The following is a 23,149-nucleotide window of genomic DNA, read 5'->3' as shown; positions in this document are numbered from 1 at the left end:
GTAATTTTCTGTGAGATATTGTGTCTCCTTCCGCCCTTCCCTTGAGGGATTCTAGCATACTTCATTAAGCTTTAGCTTTAATTAAAGGGACACTGTGTGAGATTTTAGTTGTTTATTTCCACAATTCATGCTGCCCATTCACTTATGTTACCTTTTTCATGAGTATTTACCACCACCATCAAATTCTAAGTATTCATTATGACTGGAAAAATTGCACTTTTCATACATGAAAAGGGGGATCTTCTCCATGGTCCGACATTTTGAATTTCCAGAAATAACCATTTTAAGCTGCAAAAATGACTGTACTTGGGCCAAACTAGAAAATATTTGTTTATTACTTAGTAAACTTTCATGAAAATGTCAAATTTGGCAATAGGCGACACGTTTCAATGATCAGCATAGTTGCAGTACCTTTTTTGACCATTTCCTGCACAGTGTACCTTTAAGGAAACTTTCAGCAGACATCATTGAGTAGCCGTTGAAGCAGCAGCATCTGCCCTACTCTGCACAGCCAAAATTGGTAAACATTCGGATTATTTGCTGCATATGGTGCATGTCTACGCCAGATGTTTCTTTCTGTACCACTCTTAATTTCTGCTTTTGCCTCTGAAGAGAGAAAGACGCAATAAAAGACAGTGAAGTGTATTGGACAATGAATGAAGATGTCTTTAACCCCCTTCCCTTCTCTCTCTCTGTCTATCTCATTTTCTATTTCTCTTGCACTTTCTCACTCACACAAACACACACACACACAGGCACACACACAATTCTCTCTCCATCTCTCCCTCTCTCTCTCTCTCCTATTTGATCTGTTAAACATGCGCTCTCTCTCTCTCTCTCTCTCTCTCTCTCTCTCTCTCTCTCTCTCTCTCTCTCTCTCTCTCTCTCTCTCTCTCTCTCTCTCTCTCTCTCTCTCTCTCTCTCTCTCTCTCTCTCTCTCTCTCTCTCTCTCTGTATCTACTGTACACACAAAGACACTGGATGCACACACATGCACGTACACACACACACACACACACACACACACACACACACACACACACACACACACACACACACACACACACACACACACACACACACACACACACACACACACACACACACCAGTGCCAGTCTAACATTTGGGCTTGGCTGGGACATAACCATAGCGATGGGCTGAGAGAGGTTCAGGGTTTGTGTATGTGATGTATGGTCTTGTAATTAATGGTCATGATGATGATCCTCCTGGTATTTGTCCCACCTGCTTTGTTTTGCTACTTCTGACATCTGCTAAACACAATATGGCGCTGTCAACACACACACACCCAGACCTCACTCAGTGGCACCAATCTGCTGGCATGCAGGAGGGCTGGGAGAATTGAGACTGTGTGTGTGTGTGTGTGTGTGTGTGTGTGTGTGTGTGTGTGTGTGTGTGTGTGTGTGTGTGTGTGTGTGTGTGTGTGTGTGTGTGTGTGTGTGTGTCCAAAAGCATGTGGTGTTTGTGTGTGTGTGTGAGCACAGGACACATACACATCGGTGCACACATGTGGATCAGTGACGTTTCAGCAGTAGCACACGTCAGGCTGGTGCATTGACAGCCAGTGCCACTAATGTATGGATTTTTGGAGTTTGGTTATGGAATTGTTTTTTATTGACTATCTGAAAAGCGTATTCGTTGCAGAATATCAACCACAAATGGCTAATTAATGTATGGGCATTATATGCCGTGGTGCCACTTGATGTCTGAGCCCAAAAAAATTCTTTCAACCATGTGCACATACATACAAGATTCAAAGGGGGGGGGGAGTACCTTGTTGTCTTCAGCATGAATTCAGTAATCTAACTGCTTGGTGGAAGAAACTACTTTGGAGTCTGGTAGTGTGAGATTTCAGGCTTCTATACCGTTTCCCAGATGGTAATATAGAAAACAGTTCATATAGGCCTTGAGCCAGAAGCCAAAAATTGACCTCTCGCTATCGAACGGGTGGGCAAGTTCTAATCTGTTTTTTTGACCTCTTGGACATCTCAAGTTAACAGTTTGGCATGATAACCATTGCAAACAGGTAGCTTTTTGGTAGTTATCATGTGTTGAAATGGTGGACCAGTAAAATGGAAATGTGAAAAATCGGTATTGTGGTTCTTTGTTATTATGTAGTTTGTTGACCACACAGGGTGCTTAAATGACCTCAGGGATGCTTTCCCTTCTATCAGGACCCTACAGGAGTTGTTAGACCACACTAATAGGCTAATAGAATCACCTCAGCAATATGTGAATGACAAAATGTGATAAAATATGAAATCCGTTTTTGTTTTTATTAAGCTTATTATTATTACATTTCCCCCAACAGTAAAACAAAAACAAAAAACATAATGAACAAACACATACTAACATGTGATAACCATACTGTACATTAACATGGCATGATAACCATTGCAAACAGGTAGTTAGTGAATGATCATGCATTGAAATGGTGGACCAGTAAAACGGAAATGTGAAAACTGTATTGTTTTTTGTTATTATGCAGTTTGTTGACCACACAGGGTGCCTACATTTCCTCAGGGATGCTTTCCATTCAATCAAGACCCTAAAGAGGTTGTTAGACCATACCAATTGACCTAATAGAATCACCAAAGCAATATGTGATTGACAAAATGTGATAAAAATGACAACATATGAAATCTTCTTTTTTTCTTAACTTTTCCTGCAACAGCAAGAATAAATAAAGAGCATTATTTTAGTCCTCAGGATCTGACTCAGTCTAGTAAATATCTGTAAATATGTCACCATGATTGTCCTCTTCATGCTGATATACACATGTTTGAAGTTTTCAGAGGGTTGTGCAGCATTTCCAGCTACTTCTCAGACATTGGCAATCCAGCAGTTTACATTGATGGCTGTACTTACAAGACATCAGTTGTAACACTGCCTCAGGGGCTGAATATCCCCACATCCACTGTATAGTGAGATGGACATTTTCATTGTTGGCCCAGACATGGTCAAGTGGGCTTGGGATTTGTGGATGCTGCTGAAGACTTGCTTTCCAGATGCCAGACTGATAGTTGGCACACATAGTTTGCATGAGGAGGTAGTCCTCACACTACTACTACTACTACTACTACTACTAGTCCTCACATGGTGGAAATTGGCTTGATTCACACTCTCCATGCTGAGTGCAGAAAAGCTGGTAGCGGGCTGTATTTATGTTCTACGTATTTGTCGATGCTATGTAGAGTTGGCACCTAAATGCTTCACGAATAGGTCCATGGACAGTTCCCAGTCCCGTCCCAGCTCATGAAAAAACTGTTTGAAAGAGCTCTGAACTCATCGTGAGCTTTAAGGCTGAGCTTTCCACGACCTGCACATCCTTTTGTGTTTTTATGATTATTTTTGTATTTACTTTTCTATTGTAGCCCTAGCCTCTTCCCCCTTACATTAGAAAATTAGTATTTCAAGTAAAGATACTGTATACCCTATCACATAACCTCATGGCTTGGTGGTACTCACACTGGGTACAAAGTAGTTCAAGAAAACCATCATGTGGTGTACTCCGACTGTCATGTGGTGTACCCCGGCCGCCTTTAACGCCATAACGCAGTCCCTCTATTATAACAGATATTGTCATTATTTGGGTCATTATTGTCACCAAAATGGTAATAGAGCTTGGTAAGTCCCGCCCCTTAGTTCCGCATTTCACGGGACCTAAGCTGACCATCTAACAACATGGTAGAGAGTAATTATCTTCCAATCTCAGTCATTACATGCGCTGGGCAATGTTAGCAATGTTCTTATAATGTAGTTCAGCGTTTTCAGCCAAGAGTGAATTGGCCTGTCGCCAGGCCCATTTCCAGTAAGAGGCTATCAGGGGTGGAAAGAATACTAAAACATGTAATTAAGTAAAAGTAAAATTACATATTTACTTAAGTAAAAGTAAAAAAAATACTTAATAAAAATGTGATTTGAGTAAAAGTTACCTTCAGTTTGCTTTTATATCGCTTTCCTTCAATAGCACCCTTCGTGACCTCTAGCTATCTCTGCACAAGTCATCTTCCAATAACCTGGCGATCGTGACAACAAAATTCTGTGTGTGCTGGTGTGGCAAAGTTGCAGGGCTAGGGTCAGCCCATTCATACAACAGCCCATTACTCTGAACTTAAGGGTCTGGATTTCATTGCGTTTGGGTCGTGGGCCTTAAATTGCAAAGACTGGGAAGCCTACCAAAGGAAATAGTCTGGTGGATTTCATTTAATTGCCAGTTGTGAGATTAAATTCATGAATAATTTTGTTAATAAACAATAATTCTTGTATATATTTTAAAACAACTGTTTTCAGGCTGCGCTGGTACTCCCTCAGCTTGAGTCCTTGGTGTGTGCTCTACTATTCCCAGCCAGTTACTTGCAACTCTATTGTGTACCGTCTGTGCAGCGGCGTGGAACAGGGGGGGAAACCCCTGACTCATTCTTAGGGCCCAGACCACCTGGGGGGCCCACCGGGGGCCCTCCCATGGAAAATATTTTTCTTCTTTAGTTTTTTTAAAACATTATTTTAAAAATAATGTCAATACATGTTGGTAATTTATATAATTCCAATATTCTCTGGAAATACATCTGTTGAATTGGATATACTAGCCTGAAAATAGGCTATATTCTATAGGCCCCTATCAGACACCCCCATTATCACGCATTGGTTTAGTTCGCCCGCTCGCGGACTTTTGATTGTACAATATTCGGAATCAACACTCCCTCACTTCAATATTAGGCATTACACGCGGCAGCCGGTTAGCAATGAAAGACGTCTAAAACACCAGGCTTTCACAAAAATAATAGAAAGGCAAGGGAGACAGGGGAAACAAAATGACGGAAAGCAACTGCAGCTGATTTCTTGCAAGAAAGGTGAGCCCAAATGTCAAAATTGCAGCCTACACAGTAGGATAACTTTATCCCATTCCCAGCCCGTGTGGCCTTCTTCGATAGCCGAAGTCAAAGGGGGAAAAAACATTGTTATAGAACCCATAGGCCTATTTGTCTTTGATATATAACAAGTGTCCCAAAAGACCAACATGGGTCGATGTTGGTTCAAACATCCAAATGATCGCAAAGCTATTTGTAAAATGAATCCCACTCAATTTCAGAAAATGTCACGAACGTGAAGATGCCCCCTGTCGCAGCAGGTGCAAATGGTGTGAACTTGAGAGAAGGTGAGCCTTTTTTAGCTAATATCCTAGTCTTGAAGAAAAGCAGTTTCTCAACCGGGTGCAATGCTGCCCGCCCTGGTCATCAAATTTGCAGATTGATTCTGTCCTCGTAACGATATGAATATTAATCGACGTCATGTTCATCAGTTGCCAATGTGAAGGTGGCGGTGCGAACAGCTGTCAATCTTGAACCTTCATTCTGCTTTCATTTTGCGGTCTCAACACTCTCAATAGGAAAGCTCTGATTAGCCTACTTCTTGGCCAGGTCTCTGACCATCTGACAACGCCCGTTATAGCTGAAGTGTAGTAAAATAATGACGAGATTTTGACGGGGCACAAGTCTGCGTTTTGAATGCTGCTGCATTCTATCTGCGAAGCGGTTTGCATAGCACAAGAAAAGACAGGTGGAGTAGCCTACCTCCGTGCTGAGCAGGTAGCCAATCTGCATTGAGTGCTCATGAAAATTACAACAAGGTAGGCTACTGTGAAATAGTGGCCAATTTAAATCTGAAATTATATGCAGTAGCCCAATAATTAATGATTTCAAACAAATAAATAGGACCCACCTAGGCTATAACTAGGTTCGGGGTGCCCTGACTTTAAAAGGTTGAGCGACATCACATCCAAACAGCGATACTTTTGTTCTATTTACTCTGCTTTACAGCAGGTTTTAAACGACATTTCGAAGTCGGCGTCTGCCAGTAGCCTAGGCACAGCTGATTCTCTTTTCCTTGCTCTCCCAAACACGGGCAAACGTGACGTGCGTGCGGGGCAGTGCAAGTGAACGAATGTGTGCGCGAGCGCGTGTGTTTCTGTTCAGCGATGCACATTGAAGAAAGTTCAATTCAACATATCAATGTCTCGTGTGTCCATAGTGCACGAAATAGTAGGCTGGAAGCATTGTGAAGAGAGATTTACCTCTCTCCTCCCACTCACACCATAGTGATGAAGTGATTTTTAGTCATCCCTATGAATATGATAGCCTACTTTTCATAACTGGTAGCCTAATGTGAAAGATTAAGACATTTTATATTTTTATTATGTCTATTATGTCATATGATTGAAGATGAGGATGATTCAAGTGAAGGAGATGAAAACATAGAGGGGTATTCTGAGGAAGGCAAGAAGGATGACAATATCAGGTGGTGGGCGCGCGGGGGGGTTGGGTAGGTTGGTGTGTGTATAGGGGGCCCATGGAAGAGGTTGTTCCTAGGGCCCAAAATTTGGTGCTACGCCCCTGCGTCTGTGGGCTGTCGGACTAATGGTATGGGGCCGGCGGGCCCTAGATAGTCATCCAATAGATTAGTCCAAAATATATAATTTATGTTAAATGGTAAAAACACACAATTTCCCTTCATGTCTGACAGATTTTCCCCTTTATTTCAATTTTGCCTACCTCAGAATTTACTCAGACCTCAAGGTAGATTCAAATGTAAGTAAAATACTTTGGCCAAACTGTAATTTGGGTAGAAGTAAAATCACCTATTTTAGACTCAGTTACTCATCAAAGTACTCAATTACAATAATTTGAGTAAATGTAATTAGTTACTTTCCATCCCTGGAGGCTATGGAACTTTTGTATGAGGTGGCGCCTTGTCAGTATACTGTACTTAAGTACTACTTATTACTACTTAAGTGTTTTTGGGAAACTCAGCCGAAGACAATATTATAAGAGTTACCAGCAGGGACAGCCAGATGAAGGTAGATAACTGAGCAGAAGGAGACAAATGCAAACAGACTCATGCTGTCCACTGCATCTGTCAGGCACAGACACACAGCCAATGCCACACCAACACACATGCACATTATGTGTTTTCTCTGGGTTTCTGGTAATGTGTTGTCTGGCGGCAAACGCCAGACTATATCGTCTAGCAGTTCGAAAAGAACGTGCAAGGCAGCATGGGTACTCCCAGGCTAGGTAATGTGTGGAATGATCAAAAATTTTGAATAGCATAACATGTGAATCTAGAAACCATCACTTATTTTCACATAGTAAATGTACTTTCATTACCAGACACTGAAGCAGCAACTGTAAGGGAATGCAACTCATCATTTTTTTATTCTTAATAATGTAATTGTGAAACATGTAATCTGTTATTCCCCATTACTGGCCTGCTCTCTGGACTCGGAAGGCTTTGAAGGTGAGGTGATCCCTCACCCCTCCTACTTTAAGTGCAGAGCGGGTCAGTCTGTTGATTTGGGACTTTATTTTTACTATTTCCAAACACAAGTGATTGCATCATTGGCATGCACAGATCTAGGAACGGACTTGGTGGTTCTAAAGCAACAGCCCCTTTGCCGTACTGGACGAAAAAAGGCCTTTTTTAAGTTCCTTTTTTTTCTTTTTTTGTCACAATGTGGTCCATATTGGCATGATCATCTATGGTAACGATTCTTGAGATCAAAAGCATGTGACAATTCACCTTGATCTAACATAGCATAATAGAAGGGTGGGGACTCTAACTTATGTCTCAGATGTAATTTTAATCTTATGCAGTTTCACATGGAATATGACATGTTTTGTAAAGAACTGTTAGAAATTTAATTTGCAATACAATTAAGTTGTGTTTTCAGGGGACCTAGTGAAGGTGAGGTCTGTTGTGAAGGTGTCCACCTTCAATATAGGCCTAACTGCAGGGGGAAATCCTGGTTTGTGTTCATAGTACAGCCCTTTATAAAAATTGAAGTGGCCCTCGAATGAAAACGGCTCCCCACTCCTGCTCTGGCAAGGCAACTGGAAGTTCCACATGCCCCCCGCCCCCACCTTGAGCACCTGCCCCCCAAAATGTCTTTGCATGCCACTGGATTGTATTGTGTAGTACACTCTCAACAACAGCATGGTAAAAAAGTGACTTTATCCTTAGTCTATGTAAAGAGTGCAGTCTCTGCTTCATCCAATAGGTCTTTGTCTACATATCAAATTTGGGTGTGTATGTAAAATAGCTCACATTTAAGTACATTACACTTTGTGTGGATAATGAAACACAACTTTCAAGAAAATTTGTAATACAAAACCCACCTGTATTGTAATGTAGATGATAAACTGGGAAAATTGTTGTATTTTTGTACCCAATCTACCAGTATTTTCTCGCTTGGGAAATAAACACAATTTTTTTAATGAAAAGTCAGTGAAAATGGGGGCCTGAACTAAATTAAGTGGGAAATCTGTGTAACGTGCCCTTTAAACTATCTAAGAATTTTGTAGAACAACTTTTCCTATAAATATATTTACCTCACAGTCATTTCTACTTTCAATTTATCAAGATATTAGCAAATTAGCCTAGGCGTTTTTAGTGTAAAATGGTTCAAATAAGTATTGCATGATAAATATGATAAAGCTACTGTTCTGCAAAGGTTATCATACCAATTCATAAACTAGACATATATATCAATATTAAAATACCAACAAGACTTTGCCCACCCTTTCGATTGCGATCGGCGGTCTGGCTCATGGACTAATAGTTGGGATGGCTAGGATCAGCTAAGATTTTTTTGCCTTCCTGATGCTCCTTCCCTCAAATAGCTCCAGTATGGAGGGTAAGTCACAGCCGCATATTTTCTGAGCTGTACGCACAACCCTCTGAAGAGCTCTCCTGTTGGATTGAGAGCAATTCCCATACCATGCAATAATGGTGCCTCTGTAAAAAGACCTCATTGGGTCTTGGGTCTCATACCAAACTTTCTCAATCGTCTGAGGTGGTACAGACATTGCTGGCTTTTTTTTTTACGATGCGCTGTGTGTGACTGTCCCAGGTGAGGTCTTCTGAGATGGTAACGCAAAGGAACTTAAAGTCTCATAAATATGTGTAATTGCATTGTACGTATACAGACACAACTTAATAGTTGTTATTTCAAAATGTGCACACAACCACAAAGTGTAATATATTTTGAATATACTGTGTATTGGAGCACACACACTCAAACACACATCTCGATTCCTCTATGCCATGTCCAGAATGACATCCAGACAAATTGATCTGATTTGCCTGTGCCTTACATTTACTCAGAGAGAGAGAGAGAGAGAGAGAGAGAGAGAGAGAGAGAGAGAGAGAGAGAGAGAGAGAGAGAGAGAGAGAGAGAGGAACAGACAGACAGACAGACAGACAGACAGAGAGAAGTGTTTGAATGCAAGCACACACACACACACACGCAGACACTCTCCCACACAAACACACACACATACACTCCCACACACGCACACGTGCACACGCACCCCCCACACACACGTGCACGCATGCAGTGTACATTGCCTCTCCTATACACACATCACGTTCCTCGCCTTTTGTTGTCTCCATGGTGTGCCCTGGACGTGACTCTGAATCCTCAGTGGATGTGTGAGGAGAATAACTTACAAACGATACCCAGAATCAAAATGCACTTCAACACATAGCTTGCCACATACCTTCAATTTAGTGTCAAACTATGTTTGTGGATGTTATGCTTGAATTTGCAGTGTTTTCTCATAATACAATAATTGTACGGAACCTGAATATCATCAATGATTGTAAATCATTAGCAGAAGGCATAGAACTGTTCTGATGTCACACCACAAGAAGACTTACGGGGTGGTGGGGGTTATCAGTATCACACAGATAAGCAGATGGGCTTCATAGAGACAAGACAAGAGACAAGTGGAGAAAAGTGACAAGTTGCTAAACTCTCATGTGCCAATCAACGTCCCTGGCTGGACTGTTTGGCAAACTCTTGCAAATTGCAATACAACTATAGCTGTGGAGAAACTCACTGGTTGTTCGAATTCCTCCCAGGGAATTCCGCTATCTCCATCCAAAGATCTACATCCCAGCTTCAAAGAGTTGAACTTCTACCATATTGGTTTTAGCTGGAAAATAAAAATCACTAATTGGCTCTTTTCATCATACTCCACCTCCAATATTCTGGTTCAGCAGCTGTGTGGGGGAAGCATTGCAGTCTTTTTGAACTTTTCCAAGGCTTTGAAGAACTTCTCTAAAAGAATTTGAAGAACTGTTTTACTTCTGCCCACACTGCAAGGACCTTTAACACCTTTCTGGTGTTCATCTGGAGTGAAAAGGTTTTTTTTTTTTTCAAAGTAAACTGCTGTTGTTTGACTACATTGTGTAGAGAGCTTTGTTGGGTCTAGGGTAACCTTTCTGAGTGTCTGATAGGAGGCTCTTAACCCTGTGTCAGCTTCCTGGCTGCTGCAGGTATGAAGCCAGTCCAAAGCCTGACCACCCAATGTTATTGTTTGGCTATCACTGATTCTTGAGAAAGCGGCTAAAACATGTCTCAGCAATAAACTGCCAATTCTGTTGAAAATAAACTAAATTTTTATGAACAAAATTAATCCAGGTAAAGGCCCAGGGGTCTGTTACATAAATGTACAGTCGTTTGAAATATTTAAGTGTAATTTTATTACTTTTCATGGCTGTAAACCAGACCACACCCTGTAAAAACAGCTGTCCCAAGGACAGACATCATCATTTCAATTGACTTAAAATGTAAAAATCACTGATATTATTGAATAATATCACCATGATGTGAAAGTCCATATTGAAGTGGTTCTGCAGATATGCACATAGTGCGTGTAAAGCAATATTTACTACTATTTTCTGATTGCTCAAAGTGTGTCCAGCATATTAGTCACCACCGTCAGATTTTTTTAAAAAGACAATAAAATCAGGTATGCGCAAGGTCATTGTCATTACTTAGGACCCCTTTTCAAACCTTTAGCTCTACTGAATACTTCACCATCACTGAAGCTCCTGTAAGTTTACTAATTTCTCCTCAATTTGATAATTTGTTTGGACACTGGTACTGTCCCAACCATAAACTGTCAACACTGTCGGGGGTTTTAATAGTATTATGTTACATTAATGTTAATTATATATACTTTTTCAGAAGCGGCATGAAGCCCCTAAGAAACAGAGCGAAAACGAAGTGGCTAATGTGAGCAAAAAATGCACAATATGTAAAAGAGTTTTTGTCTCACACCGTCAGATGTCAACACCGTCAGATTTTGTTCCGCTCATCATCTTGTTCCATATATTACTAAATTATGCTGGTTAATGAAACATTACCAGACATGTTAGTAATAATTGTGACCCAAACTTATACTCCAGCCTCCACTGAGGTGCATTTGGAGGGTTTTTTGTCACAAAACCTGACGGTGATGACATCTGATGTAGTTCACAAAAAAGCATGTGTTTTACATGTTTTTGACAAGTTTTAAGAATATGCTTCCAATAAGTATCTACAATTATGTTGAATTGTAAAAGTAATTCACTTAAATACAGTAAACATATTTTTTTACTTCTAATTCTGTCTGATGCTGGTGACAAAACCAAGAAAGAGCCCATTTTATGAAAAATGTAAAACATGGGGAGCTTGGCCAATACATTCACTGCACAGCCAAGACGTTCATCTATGATAATATACCTCTATATTTTTGGATTTGAACAACTTAAGACCTGTTTATGCCACATTTTCAATAATCTAGGCCTACTTCCTAGAGTATCTAACAAATGAAGAAAAAACACATGCACAAACATACTGTGCACACACAAAAATAAAGTGTTTATGCTAGATGTCATTGACTTGAGAGGGCTATTTATTTTGCTAAATGTAGGTAATAATTAGGTCACTTTCACCACCTTCAGATTACTGTCACCACCGTCAGTTCTGAAGTCACCACCGTAAGAAGGAGTTTTGGACATTTTAAATGAATGCGCTTACAACATTTTCCTTTGGAATTGTTGAATCATCAAAGTAATAGCAAATTTAAGCCTACATGAATATTTGTGAAATTACAAAAAAATGTTTGATCTATTTAGGCATTAAGTAAGCGTTGTCTGACAGCACATATTTTTAAATTAGAACACATGAAGCAGTATTAAAATAGAATGAAAGTGAATTTTCAACATTTAAAGGTGTATGTGTGAACCAAAAAACACACACAATCACTTAAAAACTCCAGATACATATGCAACTAAATCAATACACTTTTTATTGCTTTTAATTGTGTCTGACGGTGTTGACAAAAAACAAGGTATGATCGGAGAAACACCTGATTTCTGAAAAAAATTGAAAATGGGGAGATTGGCCTTGTGCATTTCTGAAAAGCCAAGACCTTTGTCTATGAGGATATACCATATTATTTTGTAATTCACTTCGTTTTTTTCTTTCAAGATTACAACCTGTTTTAGCCATTTTCTCAAGAATCAGTGCTATATTGTGTAGAGAGCTTTGGCAGGTAGTAACCTCTGTGTGTGTAACACCAGGTTCAAACACCAGTAAAGTTGTTGACACCATTGAAGAGCCATGAGACAGTTTCACAATAATATTGAGGGTTTTATTACAAGCAAAATACATCGCAAACAAAGGAGGGTTGGAGGGATGGCTGTTAACCAGCAGGGTAATACTGTACACAGAAACACAGCAATGCGGTAAACCACTACAAATGCACTCAATAAATAGTTTGTGAAAAGGTACAAGGCACTGCAAACGGACCAGGCTAACTAAACACTACAAATCGGCATGTGGTGAACAGCCAAACCCTCACTACAACCAGTGGCCCAATGCACAAAGCTTAAAACCTCAGCAATTATAAATTAAGTTACAATTAACATGATCTTTATTAAGTTTAACAATCAATATCTAAAAAAAGGTTAAAATCACTTTCACTAAAATCAAACCTATGCTGGGCCGCTGGCTGAAGTAGTTGGTGGCGCACGGTGTCCCACTACAGGTTGGCCACCCTGCATGAGACAGAAATCAAAAGCAAATGAAATAAAGCATACACACCCACTCATACACCAATCACACATTGAAACTGAACTAACACATGCACTCACAACCATCAATGACACCATGCCACCAGGTTGCATAGCCTAGCTACTGGAGATCAAGTAAGCTACATAAATAAGTCAGTTTCATCTCACAGACACACTTACACTCAATCACTCACATGCACACCAAAAACAACCACCTGTGCACCACCAACCTTACCCCCTGCACAAAGGAGACCAGAGAGAGCCAGCACTACCAACTTCCTGTTTATATTGGGAAGCCATCTTGTCAAGTTGGGCACTTCCTGTCTCTCAGCGCCACAGCTCCCCCTCTGTCCTGGCCCAGTCATCACACCCACCCACAACATAATTCATTCCGTTACATGTGTCTGATGGGTTTCTAACTCTTCCTCCCTGGTTTGTGCAGGTATGAAGCGGATCCACGCCCTGACCAGCCAGGCCAATTACGAGCTGCGTATCGACCTGGAGGACTTTGAGAACAGCACGTCCTTCGCCCAGTATGGCTCCTTCGGGGTGGGGCTCTTCTCAGTGGACCCTGATGAGGACGGATACCCCCTCACCATCTCAGACTACTCCGGCACCGTGAATCAATCAATCTATCTATCTATCTATCTATCTATCTATCTATCTATCTATCTATCTATCTATCTATCTATCTATCTATCTATCTATCTATCTATCTATCTATCTATCTATCTATGTGTATCTGTCTATCTATTAGGGCTGTAACAACTGAACAGAGAAATGTCTATACTCAGTCACATTACTGTATCGTGATCAAGTATCATAACATAAGTATCATATCATAATGCGGGTTTTGTTATCTCTCAGACCAGAAAACATGGTATATACATGTATTTATGTATGTCTATTTATCCATCTACTGTGTGTGTGTGTGTGTGTGTGTGTGTGTGTGTGTGTGTGTGTGTGTGTGTGTGTGTGTGTGTGTGTGTGTGTGTGTGTGCGCGTGTGCGCGTGTGCATGTGTGTATCTGTCTGCCTATCTATCTGTTCATCTGTTTGCCTCTCTTCTCCAATTTACTCTTTCTACCTCTTTCTACCTCTTTCTCTTTTAAATCTATAAACTGTAAATACAACCAGTTACAAAATATTTCAAGGGCATTTTCACTTACTGAATACAGAATGTGATGGTGGGGGCAGAACACCTAGGGCATCAGCAGGGGGTGGCAGGGAGAGATGCCAGCCATTGCTCCACCAACAAGAGATGTACTGAGTTAAAGGAGCAAAACATTGGTGACTGGTGGTCCCCAGCTGATGATCCTGCCCATAGGTGTATAGGGGAACATTTGCATAGAGTGCATGGGTGGAGGTGTGTCAGGCAGCAATGCCCAGCAGGTATACCAACAGCCTGTATACTCAAATTATTACCTCCGCCAAGGAGGCGGAACCAGGGCCTTTTTGAAGATTCTTCACCATTGCTGGCCTATAGATCTAGACGCCCCTAGTGACCACAAATTGAATTGCGGGACAAGGCAAAACATTCCAGTTTCGAACTCCACAAAAAGAAGGCAGAAAGACTTAAAATATAAAAAGGGTGTAACATCAAATGTTCTATCAAGCAGCTTCCATGGCGGAGGTCTCTGCTCTCTGAGTGCTTCTTGTCTTTGGTTTGTTTTCATTACGCTATTAAAGATGTCTGTCTGTCTTTTTGTATTCTCTACTGCAGAGTTGGACGTAGGATATGGGTTGTAAAGTCCTTTGCATTGCGTCAGTCAGAGGTCATCTTAGTGTCTGTTTGTTTATTATTTATTTCAAGGCAAATTTCATAGGCAGCGTATCAGCCCCCTGCCGCTGAGCTCTGCTACCCAAACAAACAGATGCTGCTGCATAATCAAGATACTGAGAAGCAGTTTATGGCAGGTCTGCTTATCCATCTCAATCTTATCATCCTTTCACACACACTCTTGATTTAGTCAACAGTGTATGGGGTCAATTCTGGGCCAGTTCTGGGCCAGATCAGTGACTGTTCCTGGCCTGTTCAGGGCTGTCATAACCCAGAGGAGGGTGGAGAACACAGAGGCTGAATGATTGGATTTGGATTGGGTTAATACGCTGACAATGATACAACAACGTTTTTCAAAATGCTGATGATGGGCCAGGACCGAAAACCAGTTCAGTATTTTCAGCGTCTCTTCAGGGTTACTATAACACATTGAAAAAGATACAGTCCAGAGTATACTGAACAGGGCCTGTTCTGGGCAGCGTATGGATCAGATAAGTGGCAGATCTTGGCCTCTTCAGTCAGCGTAACCACAAGGAGGGGTCAGTTAAAAAGAGGAAGTATCAAAAGATTATTATATCAAAGAGGATTTTACTATAATGTTACAGACACAGTGTTTTGTCCAACATTATGTTATTCAGCTAAAAGGACGAAAAATGATACAGATTTCAACAATGTAAATGCTGACAATGGGCTTCATCTGTGCTGGGTGGGGTGGGGTGGGGTGGGGTGACAGGGTTCTGCTTGAGGTGGGGGTACAGGGTTCTGTTTCAAACACTAATTGGGTCCCTTTTCTCTGTTCCACCTGCTGACCCTGACACAAAGCTGCCCCACACACACACTGCAACTGATCCCCAGGGGAGAGAGGGAGAGAGGGAGAGAGAGAGAGAGAGAGAGAGAGAGAGAGAGAGAGAGAGAGAGAGAGAGAGAGATTTTGAGATTTTAAAAAGTTCTTTATTCACAATAAGGTTGTTTTACAATCACCCCATGGCAGATAGCCAGGGTCAAGCAATACATATAATCAGCAAATAGATTAATCACAGGAAATAGCTGAAGTGCAGTTCCTCATTCAGTACAGAGCACAAAGCATTTTTGTAACACCACCTTGCTTCAAATGTTTCCAAATCATTCATGAGTTTAAAAAAACGAAAATCAACAAGGACCCTTGACTTAACCAGTGAAGGAAATACATCTGAAAGCTCAGTTCCAGGTATTTCCTCCACTCTGTTCCTCCTGGTAACATAAATTGCCATCTTGGCTTCACCCAGAATGAAATTGATCAGTCGGCATACATTTTGTTTATGCTTTACATACCTAAACCCAAGAATAAAGGTCTCTGCAGAGAATTCTTCATTGCAATGATCGAAAAACTGCTCCAAGCTAGCAAACAATGGTCGCAATCGTGTACATTGTAAAAAATCATGAAATACTGACTCCCTCTGGTAACAGAAGGGACACTCCTGGCCAACAGTTGGATTTAAAACAGAGACAAAAGTATTCACAGCAATAGCCCCAATAAGAATTCTCCACTGCAAATCACCCAGTTTCTTAGGTAATGGTGGTTTATAAAGTGCTCTCCACTCAGGCTTTACATTGACACTTAACTTTAGAACATTGCGCCAGGGTGTGTCTACTCTACTTGCAAGACATTTTTTGTTTAAAACCTTAACACACGCATTGTACAACTGTTTCCCCGACGCACCACTCAAAGTAAGGCCAGGTAGGTTAGGCTTAGAGCATGACCCACTACTCTCGTCAAGTATGGGCGAAAGACTTAAGTCAGGAAACTCATCAAATTCATCTGGATGTGCCACTCCTGCACTGTAGTCCTTGAGTAGCTTTGACTCTTCTGCAGTGCAGCTAGTGCGCCACTTATCCAGTAGCTTTGAGGCCACACGCGTGCATCTCAGTCCCATAGAGTCCGCAAAGCTCCTCACATCTTTGAACTCAGCTCCTGCCCGGATAACTACATCCTTCAAAGTCACAATCTTGGAATCGAGGAAACCATCTAAAGCAAATTTGTTTATCTTGGTCTCAAGAGAGATGAACAGACCAAGGATATGGATCACTGGAACCATGTCGTGTGATCTGAAGAGACCAAGATAAACAAATTTGCTTTAGATGGTGTCAAGCATGTGTGGTGGTAAACAAGTGAGTTTTACAAAAAAGGTGTATCCTCTCATAAGCCAAGCATGGTAGTGGGACTGACATGGTTTGGGTATGCATGAATGCTGTCAACATTGGCAATCTGAAATACACCTAAAAGAAACATGCATGTCAACATGCACTGTGACTACTGAAGCAGATCATGATATTCTCCATAGGATTGCATTCAAATCTCACACCAATCTATTTAAGCCAGATGCAGACTCAAAATTTAAAAGTTCAATGCAAAGAAAGGTTGAAACGCACACTGATGACCTCCCTTGTCATCCCTTTTCATTTCGTTTCATTTCGAGACGATTCGAGCCAACATAGCCCCTTCTCTACCGGATTTTAATCTGGGGTGTACTCACTTTTGTGAGTACATGTTCAAACATTAATGGCTGTATTTTGTTTTTTTCTGAGTGAACAAGAAATTTAAGCGGTTAAATATGTTGTTAAAAGGTCACTAATCATTGTGTCAAAGTCAAATTTCTGTAATGCTTTCCTATGAAAAGATATACTCAAAAATCTGCAAAACTGTGAGGGGTGTATTCACTTTCGTGATATACTGTATGAAGGGATGAATGTATGAATAAGACCTGAGCTGTTACTAAGCAGACTCAAACAGACACATCGTAATCCACCTGTCCACGTGGCAGTCACAACACAGCATGGCATTTCAATACCTTATCAGTAGGGCAGTCATTCGTTATTCAGATATTTTTATGGGCAAGATCCTATCAGTGTATTGTATATACCTTTACATCTTCTATTCTTGTATTAGTTGGTTTCGTCCTTATGGAGTTGTCTGCTGACCTCATCATGGCAATGACATCATCACCCATCACACAAGTCACCCCTTTCACTTTCTTCCTCCTCTTTTATATGTTCATCCTCTGCTCTACCCTCTTCTCCCCATCTCTGTTTTTTATTCCCCCATCAAGCCTCCTCATCCCTTGTCATACAGGGCGGTGACCTTCAGAGGTGTCTAAAAGGTTGTGGTTAATGAGGCCTTCTATGAGTTCTCCACATCACAACAGGGCTGCCCAACTCCTGGCCATTATTCAGACAGCAGGTGTAGAGAGAGAGAGAGAGAGAGAGAGAGAGAGAGAGAGAGAGAGAGAGAGAGAGAGAGAGAGAGAGAGAGAGAGAGACATGTTCTTTAAATGTAACACTATTCATATCTTTATTTGTTGTCTTGTAATATGTATGCTATGCTAACCTTAACAGCTATGCTAATCTTAACAGTCATGCTAATGAATTACCATTTGATTTGATTTGAGAGAGAGAGAGAAAAAGAGAGAGTGCATTCTTTTAACTCATTGGCTGCCAGTCATTTTCATAAAAGAGTAACCCAGAGTGCCAGAGATTTTTCAGCATTTTGGGTGTTTTTTGGAGGCTCACAGAAAATTGAGTTCTGTGTCTATGTCAACACGATAACTATCAAAACACAGATTAGATTCTCCTGCCTTCTCCTGCCTTCTCGCCAAAAAGCGGAGAAAACGCCATTTGAAGTAGAACTATAATTGCAAACGTTTTTACCCATAATGACATCGTCCTAACAACACCAAACCTATCAGATGCAATTGCAGAGTCTTCTGTCATCTGTAGCCTGAACAAAAGATCGTTTGTATGAGCTTTCCAACCTAATAATGTACTGAAATATAACGGGGGTGGGCTCGAAAACAAGAGTGTTTTGGTTTGTTGCTGGCGCGCACGATGGATCATGACAGCAGGTGCACATAACTCCGTAAACTCACAGAAATACTGTCTCATCGTCCCTCTGTTTACTTAGTGCTCTCTTCTCGTTGGGAAATTAATCACAGCCGGTTTACATGTCCTCCAGTAGCGTGTGTGTGTGTGTGAAGGGGAGGCAGGCAGCCCAGCTTACTGCAGCTTCTGTGGCAGAGCGGACAATTTGCAGATTGATGATTACTGTCATCATGTTTCTGCTATAGTGATCTTGTCATATATTGTTCGATGAATTTTCTTCTGATAAAGTACTGTTCACATATCCAACATTTCACAAGCCGATTGGAGTGGTGAAGGCTAGCTGGTCTGAGGCTAAGTGCAATGCTTTCTCATGTGAGCTGAATGCATCTTATTCTGACCAGACACAAGGCTACTCTGTTCCAAGAATCTGCAACCCCCCTGTCTTTTTTGATGATACAGTAAGCTGATCATACTATACAGATCTATAAAAAGTAACTGTAGAATGAGTTAAAATAGTTGACTTACCAAGGCTCCATTATTTAGGCTTAGTTGTAAGTTGTTAGCGATTTCGAGCTAGCTAACTAGCATAGCAAACTTTATAGCCAAGCAAACCCAACTGAGGTGGCTACGCATCAGTCCCCATACTAGTGCATTTTCCTGTTAGATGATCTTTTGTATGCATCATCCTGATATTGTGTACTGTAGGCTGATCACATATCCAAAATGAAACGGTTGCCACACAGATCATCTCTGGTTGAACATGGTGTATTTTGGGCAAGCTATCTACAATGCCTACTAGATAGATAGCAAAAGGGGATTGTATTTGAAGAGTTCAGATGCAAAACCCCCTAACTCCATTTCTGAAGACCTGCACTTCTATATTTTTAGAGAACCCCGTTGTAGGTTTGGTTTACATTCATGTAGTTGATAATACATATAAATAGTTATATTACATAAATAAAATAAAAAATATGCAATTTTGATAGCTTTGTATTAAATAAAAATGAATTAAGATTATTTTCTGAAATGGGACTTAGGGGGTTTTGCATCTGAACTCTTCATTTGTTCATGAGAGGAAGTTTTTTATGTCAGGCTCTGACACTAAAATCAGTAGCCTACCTGTGTTAAAATCAGAGGACAAGAAAGTAGACTACTGTCACAGGTGCTTTACTTTCAAAGATGATTTTGCTATGCTACCTGTGAGATTATTACAGTTAAAGGGGATGTTTTTGTCTTGACATTTCCTCTTGCTCTGAGCTAATGCCCTGCCCTGACTGTTCCTAAGGACACTTCTGCCACCTACAGGAACAGTTAGAACATGCGTAGAGGTCTGAAATTTTAACACAATATAGGACAGACCATCCTCAAGGCGTGGCTGTAAAAAAACGCAATTGTCGGCGGCCGCCGCCAAAGGCAGGGGGCGTCACTATTCGAAATGACGTCAGCAGCCACCCGAGACAGCCAATGAGTTAACTGGCACTATCACTATTGTATGTCTTCCAAAGATGTAAGACAGTCATAAAACATTGTTTCTTATCATATCAGACTTAGTTGCTGATATGTTCTGTCTTTTTCTCTGTCTTTTGAATCTAGCTTCCATGCACACAAAATTGTCTTTGTTTGCCTTTATCTCTTGTCCTCTGGCTTTTTCTCGTGTGTTTTGCACTAACACATACAGTATATTTACAAACCCAATCTCTGTCTCTGTCATTGTTATTGGAATCCTGCAATGTGTGTTTGAAAAGTAGATATTTAGGGCGTGCTAGAGAAATGAGTTTTCTTTTTTAAAACCGTCCCCTAATTTCCACTCACTATAAATGTAATTTTCATCACAGCAAATGACTGGGAAATTCAGCACATCTTACAAATGGGACCTTGTATTTAATCACATGGGATTGCCAAGAGATACTAAGAACAAAATGAGATCCCTCTCACAGACATAAAATCCCTTCTTTAGCTGTAAATTACAATCGTATGGTGTTTAGTCCCATTGATGGGTTAATAATAGTCCCTGATGAAAATTGTGCCTTCAGACACCACATCATCCACCAATAGCTGCACTCTCCACTTCAAAGCCAGGGATAATGGTGGTTTTGTTTGCCTGCTGACATGTTTTCTGTGTGATTAGGCAGACAGGAAAAGGTGCCAACATTACATGCAGCCCTGTTTGATGCACTCATCTATTACACCCACCCTCTATCTCTCTCACACACACATACTCTCTCTTGTCTGTGTCTGTTCAGGTGACTCCCTGCCGAAGCACAACGGCATGAAGTTCACCACCAAGGACGTGGACAACGACGACTCGGAGAACAACTGTGCAGCATTCTACCACGGCGCCTGGTGGTACCGCAACTGCCACACGTCCAACCTGAATGGCCAGTACCTGCGCGGCCAGCACACCTCCTACGCTGACGGCATCGAGTGGTCGTCTTGGACCGGCTGGCAGTACTCACTCAAGTTCGTGGAGATGAAGATCAGGCCCACCAGAGAGGACAACCAATGAGCCAGCAGGTGACCAGTGAGAGACCAGAGCTTTACCAGGCCAGACCAAATTCTTCACAAATCAAGACAATCAGGGAGATACCAGAGTTTTACCAGGCCAGGGATTTTACCAGAGAAGGACAAACTGGATTAAAATACATTTTCCCTCCTGAACGTTTCTGGAAATGGCCTTGGGATGTCCTCGGGATGGCAGCTGGTTCAGATGAAGATGCCACACATGTAGGCATACAGGTGCACTGGCACGTGTGTGTGAAGAATGGAGATGACAAATATTTTTCAAGATTTTTGACTTCTATGATAGTCATGACAAATTGGAGTACGGATGGTTCAAGTCTTTGTAAAAGGTTATTCGATCCACTTCCTGTGTTTCATTTTACTTTTATACAGATTTTTGTCTCTGTGAAGTGTTCCACTTTTTCTGCTTTTTCGTTTAAATTTGTCACTATGTATTTTATATTGTTTGAGAAATGCCGATCTGCAGTGATCAGCTGAAGTCTGTAGATGGTAATCTATATGTTGCATTGCATTGCATTGCATTCCATTAAATTACATTTAGCAATTACTTTCATTCAAATTGCCCTGAAGATAAGTATCAATAACTTTATACAGTCTATAGTGAAAAGTGTGGTTAGTTTTCAGGTTCTGAAGACCATCCTATATTGTTCCTACAGATGTCTGGATCGAATCCCACACCACCTATTCTGCAACATTTCGATAACAAGTCCAGCTCATGAACCATTAGGCCACAGCAGCCCTACAAACTTACCATCTTCCTGAGTCACAAACCAGCCTGCCTTACAGTAGTCGAGGGATCTCCTTTTACTCACTGGTAGTTCTATAGTGCCATTGTGCCATCCCACAGGCAAAGTGGCACAGCTTTTGTTTGAAAACGTTGTTGTATTATGAGTTGAGTTTATTTCAAGGCTATTTATGAACATTACATGACAACCTATGGCCATACATGCTCTACAACTGTGTCATATGTTGCAGGGCAGGATCAAATGTATTTTTGAATACATCTATTTAATTTGATTCTGGTGTTAATTGTTTACTCTTTATTGTTCATTTTGCTAATCATGTGTTTTCATCGTGTTATGTTTTATTGTGAATAAGATCAGTGTCAACATATGCAATTTCATTTGTAATTAATAAAAGACAATATTCAGTCCTCTCAGTTGGTTCAGGTTGTTCGGAGCTCATGCTGAACATGATGGCCCTTCACGACTCCAATGAAAATTGAAGACGGCTGACAGGCCAATGACACTGTTAATTTGCCTCACAGACACACCCAGTTGTCATCTACAGTCGCTTCTTTTGTACTGCGCAAGCAATCTGTCACCATCTCTCACATGTTGTTCTCTACTCGCTGGACTATACAGTACAATCTTGCACGTATCAGCATTTGTCATATTTGTGCTGGGAAATATGTCCCTTCACATTTCATTGGTGTTCTGTTCCTATTGTCCGCCTGGGCAGAGAGTGGTGTGGCTCAGATCTCTCGGCTCCTCTCTTCTCTCCTTGAACACTTATTACATCCCCATTGCCCACAGCTACGTAGAGTACAGCCATCAAATGCTCCACACCCACACATGTCAGTCTAGCAGTAAGTATTCTTGGCCTTATTAAATATGTGTAGAGCCGTCTCTGTCATATTCACTCCATCCTTGCTCAAAGGTACTTGGAATTCAGATGCCGTGTTCGGTCAGTGCCTTTCATTTACATATGTACTGTACTACAGGGACACACCAGTTATTACACGCGGTGGCAAATGTTAAGAGCTAACGTTAACAGGCAACCTTTCACCGTTAACAGACCTTTCCGAGATATGAGCTATTCTAATGGGGGCAGCTTTTGTTTACATTTTAAAAAATCTTAACATAGGCCTACTCCAAATATTTTCCCAAAAGGTATCGCTGTTTGCTAGTTGTCTGCTGATGTTGCATAACCTTTTGGATGTTTTTGGGAATAAATCAAGATGTTTTTTGAAATGTAAACAAACACCTGCCCCCATTTCAATGACCAGGATCTCGGAAAAGCCTGAAGAAAAAAAAATCTCAGGTACTGACAAGTTCATGGTAGTGTGAGCAT

The 23,149-nt window shown here is 41.0% G+C and overlaps 1 protein-coding gene across 1 annotated transcript in view; it reads left to right on the top strand.

Moving 5' to 3' along the window:
* The window catches only part of LOC134446377 (fibrinogen C domain-containing protein 1-A-like), a 138,757-nt gene extending 117,695 nt beyond the window's left edge, over positions 1 to 21,062 (top strand). The window contains exons 6-7 of the mRNA XM_063195739.1: positions 13,365 to 13,541; positions 20,797 to 21,062. Of these exons, the coding sequence (XP_063051809.1) occupies positions 13,365 to 13,541; positions 20,797 to 21,062 (443 nt within the window). The remainder of the gene's footprint in view (positions 1 to 13,364; positions 13,542 to 20,796) is intronic.
* The last annotated feature ends 2,087 nt before the right edge of the window (positions 21,063 to 23,149 follow it).

The sequence above is a fragment of the Engraulis encrasicolus genome, chromosome 3, assembly GCF_034702125.1.
Source record: "Engraulis encrasicolus isolate BLACKSEA-1 chromosome 3, IST_EnEncr_1.0, whole genome shotgun sequence".
In the NCBI taxonomy this organism is placed as follows: domain Eukaryota; kingdom Metazoa; phylum Chordata; class Actinopteri; order Clupeiformes; family Engraulidae; genus Engraulis; species Engraulis encrasicolus.
This window is presented reverse-complemented; position numbering and strand designations above follow the sequence as displayed.